Source organism: Coregonus clupeaformis, chromosome 20 (genome assembly GCF_020615455.1).
Source record: "Coregonus clupeaformis isolate EN_2021a chromosome 20, ASM2061545v1, whole genome shotgun sequence".
NCBI lineage: Eukaryota > Metazoa > Chordata > Actinopteri > Salmoniformes > Salmonidae > Coregonus > Coregonus clupeaformis.
The window spans coordinates 1,046,290-1,056,037 of record NC_059211.1 but is presented as its reverse complement, the minus strand read 5'-3'; the positions used below and the strand labels follow the sequence as shown (position 1 = coordinate 1,056,037).

Here is a 9,748-nt window from a genome sequence, read left to right as displayed (position 1 = left end):
TGTAGGCTACCATTTACAAGCAATGAAGTCTCTGCTTTGACTGATAAGCTTGCATTTGACTGGTAAGCTTGCATTTGACTGTTGCCTGATCGACTGTCTGCTACACCAAATTACAACAAAACCTAAATGGACACCATGGTTCAGCATTGGAGAATAGAATTCAGTCTTTGTGAAAATATTATTTCAAATATTCCGCCATTATGCATAGCATAGCTCATCAACTATTGTGAATATGAAAATATATCATATCTGTTAGCTGACCTGTAGCACTTGCAGCTTGCTGTGCTTGTTCTAATATTCAGATTTTTCCACTAAATTTATTCAGATGAAAAGAAATAGGGTATGTACAGTGTTATGTATCCATTTAAATGTGTAAAATATTTATAATTCTCCCATCCATGGCTTCCCTTGTGGAGTGATACAGTATGTCTTAAGAATGATGCATCAAAGATAGCTGTACTGTAGGTTACTAATAACTAACTACTGTAGGCTAGGTGGCAAAGTAGCTCCCTGAAAAAGTAGTTCCTGAAAGTAGTCCCCATATCCAAGTGTATTATGTCACAAAGTGCCCATTGTCAAAATCATGAGAGTGTTGATGAAACTATAAGATAGAAGAGGGGAGGAAATAGCCTGGGTGCCTCATGTCTGACATGACAATTGCATAAGGAGTTGGCAAGAGACCAGAAACAGACTGGCACCCAGGCTAGGAGATATAGCTAAGCTAACGTTTGTTGATCTGCACATGTTAAAGCTGAGGTGATTCACCACAGAGTGGTGGTGTTAGTAAGGATATATCTATCGATAGTAAGGATACGTAACATCTGTTGACCAAACCAGGTCTTGGTGTACTCCTTGTGGATGCTGGTTTTGATTGGAACTGGTTTTGATTGGGAACTGGTTTTGATTATCAATTATGATTGAGTCCACAGTAGGCTGGTGAGGGGAGGACAGCTCATAATAATGACTGGAGTGAAGTGAATGGAATGGTATCAAACACAAGGAAACCATGTGTTTGATGTGTCAATACCATTCCATTCCAGCCATTACTATTAGCCCGTCCTCCCCAGTTAAGGCGCCTCCGGCTGTCTGTGATTGAGTCATGTCTGTGATTGAGTCATGGAACACACACTAGTGTTCTGGTTAACGTACTTGAAGAACTCTTATGAAGCAAAGAGATCTGAGTAAAAGCCAGTATAGACAGGGATAGTCAGAGACCAGGGTCATGTTCAGTCGGGAGAAAACATTTTGAAGGTAAGCACTCATTTTCATTATGCATTGCAAAACATTTTGCTACGGTGTACCCTACTGAACATGACCAAGGGCTGAGAGAAAACATGAAATGGAACTAGAAATGAATTGGACCCAGGAAGTAAAATGGGCCAGGAAGTAACTCTATATACCCAATAGAGATAGTTAGAGGACACAACATTGTCCCATTGTCTGTGAGAGCATGCAGCATCATTGAGGCCATCTCCATTTTGAAATAGTTACATTTATTCTAATACTTCTGAGTTGGCAAACAAACTGAAAGGGTGGGTACTGCCACCTGGAGTGTGTTGTTTGAACAGGTTTAAAGCCAAGGTTGGCGAATTACTGCCACCTGCAGTTATGGAATGTTTGTTCACAAGTATAATTCATTGGCTGATTCCTCCTGATGACCTGGATGGAATTATGTGATCCTTCCTTAACCCACAGGAAGTCCCACCCAGTTGACTACTTAAAAATGATGAGTCCTCAATGGCGCTGCCCATGCTAAAACTGGCTTTTGGGCACTAGAGTCCTCTATCTGCCTCTATGATATACCCATATCTGGATGTCCTGCCTCATACCAATGTTTACACATGAATGTAACCTGATGTAACTGTTTATGTTTCTCAGACAAAACAGCTGGATTATCAATAAAGAAAATAGCATTTTGGGGCTTTTAGTAATGTCTTTATTGTCTTTATGTCAAACCTTTTACATGTTTCTGTTTGTATATTTTGTACGGATAGGTTTTTCTAATTGTCATCATTTATTTGTTATCTTTGAAAGATAATGGTTAAATTATTTATGTTTGTTTACTTTTGAATGATTTTGAATAAAATGCATGATTATTATTGACTGTTTTTTTTCATGTGAATTTCATATCCAGATATCCATATTATCCATATTTTTAAATACATGTTGGCACAATAACTGTAAATGCTATTATATATTTTAGTCAATTAGTCAGCTTCTACTGTAACGACCCCCTGGCTACAGTATAATAACCCCCCCCCCTGCTTTCTCCCTCTGTGCTGCGCCACACTCCACTCAACTCCACCCCATTGTCTGACCTCTTTCAGTCACTATTAAACGGAACATACAACAGGACACACAGAGGTTGGGTGGGTCAGACAGAACATAGAAATATAATGATTAGAATGGACCTTCCCATTCAAGTCAAACCCATTTCCATTCTGTAATTCTATTTCTATGGCTCAGAAGGGCCATCTGCGGTGCTCTGTTAATGACTGTTTCTTAAGATATTTTGCTCCACTTGCTTAATCCCCCTGCACTGTAAAAAGCCGTCCCCCTTTGTCATACTGTGCTATTGAGGCTGCTGGTGCACAACGTGCACTTTTGGAGCTCCAATTCTATTGGGAGAATCTTGGGTTTTTAGAATTAAGTTGAGGCTTGTTCCTGTACTGTGGTTTTGAATGTCTTGGGGTTTTACATGGAAATGAAAGATTAAGAGTGCTCTGGCGTCGTTGTCCTTTTGTCAGTATAAATGTGTGTGCATGTTATGACTGTGTTGGAGTGTGTAGAGTCCTGTGAGTGTGCATAGAAAAAAATTACCCGCAACTGGACTAGTTTTGACAAATTCGATGACTTGGGGACCTAGGCAGTACCTCAATACTTTTACATATCCAATGGATATTGGTTTATATCAAGGATAAAGTTGTTTTTCCATTAAATTACTGGACATTTATGCGGCATTCTGTTTATTACTGATACACACTTCTCACAGTAGAATACTGTATCAAAGTCATTGTTCCATATTACATAACATGGATATCAAAAAGTTATACATATGCTGTCAGTGATGATGACTTAGCACTTTTACTCCTTCACATTGACTAGGCTAAGATGTATGGCACCAAACAAGCTTGTGTGTGCAATAGGGCGTTTCTATTTACATATTCTATACTTTCCATCAATGAACTATTATTGCTTGTGGTCGACTGGATGAAGGTTTGAGGAGGACAAAAAATAACAAAAAGTACTGTGTCAGCAAGTTTGCCTATGCAAACCTGGCTGTAGGGGAGAAGGATAAATTAGTATGCTGTTCACAAAACACTGGAGGGAAAAAAGTATTGGCAGAAATACTGCAATTTCCATCCTGGAGTGGAGAGACGGAGGGTTGTGAGTAAGTAAATTGTGAAATCTTTAACAATTATGGCCTCCAAATAATATCCTACTTTTCTAAGCATAGGCTATATTGGAACTACTGCCAAAGGAGAATTCACCTATTAAGAATCAGGTTAGCTGTGCAGTATTGATGCAATGATGGCTGTATAATTTTGGTAATGAAACTAGAACAATCACTGCAAAATCAATTCTTGTGGCGGAAAGGTTCTCTAGCCGTGACATAAATCGTTCAAGGGCCAATAAACACTTCCATTTCCTGTCTCTTTGCTCGGATATTTACACAGCCTCCATCCATTCAAGACTTATATGGCTATATCGGCACTGTGAAACTATATATAATGGCCTAAAAGGCATTCTGTATGTACCAATGAAATGCCCTTAGAGGCAGAGGCAATATCACAGCAGCCTATATGTAGTCGAGGCAGTGTCAAATCAATACTTTATTAGCTAACCCACTAGCTAACCCACTAGCGTGCATTACAGTGATATACTCTGACATGTGCAGTAGGTTAGGCTATAGACAACACTGGACTAACAGAGATAAACATAGTATAGCGTTATTGTCTGTTAAATAGATTTCCTCACTGATGTAATAACCTCTCTTCTAATCTGAATGTAGTGCATGCACACACACACACACACACACACACACACACACACACACACACATACACTCACCCTCACTCACTCACTGCCTTTAAGTGTGTCTGGCACTCACTTCGTCTGCTGCAGCACTCCCTGTTGAGCCCCACCGCCCACGAGGAACCAGCCCACCCACTGCCCAACCCTAGCTGCCCCCACTCACGCCAGACAGTCAGACAGCGTGAGTGAGAAGAGAACCACGGTGGGTTTGAAGAGCTATAGACAGTCACCCACTCACAGATCCACAGTGGGTTAGAAGGGCTTGGCTCACTCATTGACTGGATGGCTGTTCTAGCCATAGCCCAGCTATAGACTGACAGTGATACAGAACAGAGGAGGAAAGAGGCCAGAAGAGGAGAAGAGGAGATTTTAAGTGATTGTTTGTGAGAGTGTGTGCGTGTGTTGTGTTTTGTGTGTGTGTGTGTGTGTGTGCATCATGGTATCGGGAGACCATGGGATGAGGGGTCGAGGGGAACCCCTCCACGCACCCCACCTCTCTGACATCTACGCCAACAGTGCTATCCAGCAACAGGACTATTCTGCAACCATCTGGCTCCGCAGCAAAGAGAAGCTGGAACATGTGAGTGCCCTGAACACACCCCTAAAAACACCTTATACACACTGGGGGAAGTTGGGGATATTCCAGAGGAATGTCGTACAGTAGTATTAGTAGGGGACAGAGGCTAGAGACAGGTTGGGCTGGGGTACTGGCTGAAAATAATTTGAGGGATGGTTGACTTCGATCTCTTGTCTAACCCCAAAATTAAATCCACTCAACTTGGATTAAATGTAATTGATTTGGGACAGGATCTCCGCAGGGAATACATTCATATGAATGTAAGCTGATTGAAATGCTCATACAGGAACCAGTTTGCCAAGTGTCATGACTATCAAAGCGATAGGGCCTAGGTTAACTGTCCTCAAGTCATAATGTGACACTATATAAAATTGTAATACTTTGTTTTCAAATGCCATGCAATGGAGCATTATAACAACCTTCACCCTCCAACCTAAACTCAAGTGTTCCACTACAGCAAATACTGTATCGTGTGTGGGAGGATGGCAGGATCTCTAGAATAGGAAATCCACCATCTACATTCAATATATTACCATTAGACTGTAAGCTAGCATCGTCCTTTCTCAGCCCAGTCATTTGGCATGCCTGGAGCTGGCCACCGGAGGATTGCAGCCGAGGAAGTGTGCTTCGCTGCCTCCAATGAGAATTGATTACTTCCACTGTCCGCCTCACACACACTCAATGCCTGCTTTAAATAGTGCCGATCGAGCTCCAAACTTTGTTTTAACTTCTTCTCTCTTTTAATTTTAAATGCCCGCTGCCAAAGCTCAAACTAACTTAAGTGTTGGTTTCTGCTTCGGGTTCTATTTTCTACATTGGTGTTTAAGTTAAGGGAGTCGTGTTTTGACCTTTTGTTAGGGTTACACAGACTTAGGCTAAACTCCTCCGCCGTAGCCTAGAGACTTCCTCTCCCTCTGAGCATGCCCTCTTGGAGGCAGTGAGCTTTTTAGCTGAAATTGAGTGTAAATATTTAATGGTTGGGGGTGGTAAGGGCCTGGGAGTTCTGCCTGCTTTAAGTATAGTGAGTATAGTAGATACCTGCCTTGAACTCTCATGTCGGAAGGGAAGAGAGAGATGTGCCACAATAGTAATTGTTATGTACTTGACCTGGGTTCAAATTGTTTTAAAATAATAATAATTTCAGCATTTGCTTGAGCCTGCCTGCAGTGCCAGATGGGCAGGGTTTACACTTTTAGGACTATTGTATTCCATTTCGCTAAGCAAGCTCAATCAGACAGGTCAAGTATTTGAAATGATTTCAAATAGTATTTGAACCCAGTTCTGGTGAGTAGAGACCTGCCCTGAAAACTCATGTCGGAACAGGGAGACGTGCCACTCTAGTACTGTTATGTACAGTCTGTCCTCAGAAGCCCTGAGTCTGTCTGCTACGCTACACTCACTACTGTTCCTTTATAAAGCCCAGACCCACCTCAGCCTCACACGCTAACACCATGCAGCACTCATCAGTAGATTATGTCTTTTCAAAAGGTTAAATACACATCGGCCCCAGAACTTAACCTTTAGGAACACCACACACTATCAATTAAATACATTTTGTCTTCATAGCTAGTTCACTGACTTAATTTCATGAGATAATGATGTTTTATGCTCACTTCCAGAACCCATCCTGTTAATTTGGGAACTACCTTACATGTGTAGAATTAAACATGCTATAATAACAAAATTACTAAATGTGTGTTAAAATCTGCAATATCAGTATTTATGCCTTACAATCCATTGGGCTGGTTTATGGATTACGCAGGGCTGCATTACAATAAATTAATTATTGGGAAAGCCAAGCAGCTACAGAGTCAGACAGAGACTCCAGCTATAGACAGAGACTTTGTGGACCGGCGGCTTCTACAGTTGTAGGATCTTAATTTGAGCCAGTTTGCTACAGCAGGAAATTAATGCTCTAGCAACAGGACATTTGAATTATTATGTGGATTATAATGAATGGAAATGTTTTGTAGGGGTTGATACATTTTTTGTTAGGGCAAGTCTGACATTTTAAAGTGTAAATTACAAACTTTAGAAGCCTTTTGAAACCTCAAATACACTACAAGTTAGGATTTTCTGCTGTGCAGGAAAATTCTCAACAACAAAAGAGTTGATCAAATTAAGATCTACATCTGTAATTTATCTCTATTTTCGACCCACTTGGAACTTCCTGCCAGTATTAAAACTTTGGTCATTTTTCACCTTCAGCTCGCTCCAGCACCGCTTGTTCTCCTCTCTCTCTCTCTCTCTCTCTCTCTCTCTCTCTCTCTCTCTCTCTCTCGCATGGCGCCAGTCTCCCATGGCGCTGGTGCCCGACGGCCCACTCAGCACATCACAGACATTGACCCTCACCATGAAACCATGCGGACACACAAACACCTATTTCCTGTTTTGGAACGTGTGAATGAGTCATGGTATTATGTGTGAAGGTGAAAAACTGTGTACCTGTGTCACCTCAATCACGTGTACCTTGATCACCTTCACAACGGTGCCTGTACAAGAGGGTAAAGGGAATATATTATAGCATTCTTATGACACGTGAGGGGCAGAATAAAGATGTAGGAGATTTTGTTGGATTCACTGTAGTCCAAAACGCACATTTCATCAATTACTTGTGATCCCTCCATCCTCATTCAAAACTGACCATATGGTACAAGTCCCCTACAGACGTAGGATCTTAATTTGATCACTCTTTTGTGGCTGAGAATTTTGAGGACTATTGTATTAGTTCCATTTAGCTAGGCAAGCTCAATCAGACACAGGTCAAGCATTTGAAATAATTTCAACTCATGCAGGAACCAGTTTACCAAGTGCCGTGACCATCAAAGAGATTGGGCCTAGGTTAGCTGTCCTCAAGTCAAAATGTGACACTATATAAAATTGTAATTCTTTGTTTTCAAATGCCATGCAATGGAGCATTATAACAGCCTTCACCCTCCAACCTAAACTCAAGTGTTCCACTACAGCAAATACTGTATCGTGTGTGGGAGGATGGCAGGATCTCTAGAGTAGGAAATCCACCATCTATATTCAATATATTACCATTAGACTTTAAGCTAGCCTCGTCCATTCTCAGCCCAGTCATTTGGCATGCCTGGAGGTGGCCACCGGAGGATTGCAGCCGAGGAAGTGTGCTTCGCTGCCTCCAATGAGAATTGATTACTTCCACTGTCCGCCTCACACACACTCAATGCCTGATTTAAATAGTGCCGATCGAGCTCCAAACTTTGTTTTAACTTCTTCTCTCTTTTAAGCAAAACAAATTGAAATGCCAAACTTAAGGGGTTATTTTCCTGCTGTAGCAAACTGGCTCAAATGAAGATCCTCCATCTGTATCTTCCCCTCTCACACACTGTAACCACCGTAACACAACACCCTCCCAGACATGTCTCTCTGTGGTTGAGTGGAGCTCCACAGTGTGAAGTGTGAGACTTCTGCAGTAGTAGCCCCTTGTATAGCTGAGGTAGTCTTAATCAGTCTCTAGTGTGAGTGCGCTGGGCCATAGACAGTACATGAAAATAATGATGTCTCTATTGGAGAATTACAGTGTGAAGATGCTGCTCTGAGCCAGTGCAATGAAACAGCACTGGAATTGGCATGAAAAGGTTTAGCATGGGCACTCATATTCTCACAATGTTCTACAGCCTCACCACTGAGAGCATCTTGACTGGCTGCATAACCGCTTGGTATGGCAACTGCTCAGCATCTGACCACAAGGCGCTACAGACGGTATTGCGTACAGCCCAGTACATCACTGGGGCCAAACCATCCCTACCATCCAGGACCTCTATACCAGGCGGTGTCAGAGGAAGGCCCTAAAATTTGTCAAAGACTCCATCCACCCAAGTCATAGACTGTTCTCTCTGCTAATGCACGACAAGTGGTACCGGAGCACCAAGTCTGTGACCAAAAGGCACCTGAACAGCTTCTACCCCTAAGCCATAAGACTGCTTAACAGTTAATCAAATGGCTACCCAGACTATTTACATTGACCCCCTTTACTATTTATTTCTTAATTGTTTTGCACTGACTCCCTTGACTGGCTCTATGCACAATCACTAGACTCTACCAACACACTCACACATACTACACTGACACTCCAACACACAAACACACACACACACACACACTCTTGCATATTGACACCACACACACACACACACACACAAAACACACACACACTTGCATATTGACACCACACACACACACACACACACACACACACACACACACACAAAACGCACACACACACACATAGGACCCACTTTCACACTTCACATAGGCTGCTGCTACTCTGTTCATTATGTGTCCTGATTCCCACATGTACATATCACCTCAATCACCTCCACTACCTTGTACCGCTGTCACGCCCTGACCTTGAGAACCCTGTTATTCTCTAGTTAGTTTGGTCAGGGTGTGAATGTTGACATTCTATGTTATGTATTTCTATGTTGGCCGGGTGTGGTTCCCAATCAGAGGCAGCTGTCGATCGTTGTCTCTGATTGGGGATCATACTTCAGCAGCCATTTTGCCTACCTTTAGTTGTGGGATCTTGTTTCTGATTCTGTTTCAGCTTGTTGCTGTTAGCGTTTAGAACTTCACGTTCAGTTGCTTTTGTTATTTTGTCAAGTGTTTATTTAATATATTAAACATGTACGCATACCACGCTGCACCTTGGTCCGACCATTTATACAACGAACGTGACAACTGCTGCACATTGACTCGGTGCCAGGACTCCTCGTATAAAGCCTCGTTGTTGTTTTTATTGTGTTACTATTTCTTTTTTTTATTTAGCAAATGTTTGTCTTACTTTTTAACTCTGCACTTTTGGGAATGGGCTCGTAAGTAAGCATTTTACTGTATAGTCTACACCTGTTGTATTCGGCGCATGTGACCAATACAATTTGATTTGATTTGAAATTGAAATCTCAATGGGAGGGTTATCTCCAGGGTTAAAACAGGAGTTTTTCTGACTATATGAGCTGAATATTTTTTTATTTAAAAAATTAAAAAAACATTGAGAAACCCACTGACCTAAATATGATTTGAGAAAGTACACAGACATGTTAAAGTGTGACCTCCTACCACCATTGGGGGTTTCTAGGCATCAACTATATCTAAAAGTAAAAGTTTGTC

General features: G+C 41.7%; 1 protein-coding gene across 2 annotated transcripts in view; it reads left to right on the top strand.

Moving 5' to 3' along the window:
• The first annotated feature begins 4,485 nt into the window (after positions 1 to 4,485).
• Positions 4,486 to 9,748, top strand: part of pld5 (phospholipase D family, member 5) — a 20,461-nt gene continuing 15,198 nt past the window's right edge. For both annotated transcript variants that reach the window (XM_041838898.2, XM_041838900.2), the window contains exon 1: positions 4,486 to 4,615. In XM_041838898.2, coding sequence (XP_041694832.2) covers positions 4,493 to 4,615 — 123 coding nt within the window. In that variant the 5' untranslated portion in view covers positions 4,486 to 4,492. The remainder of the gene's footprint in view (positions 4,616 to 9,748) is intronic.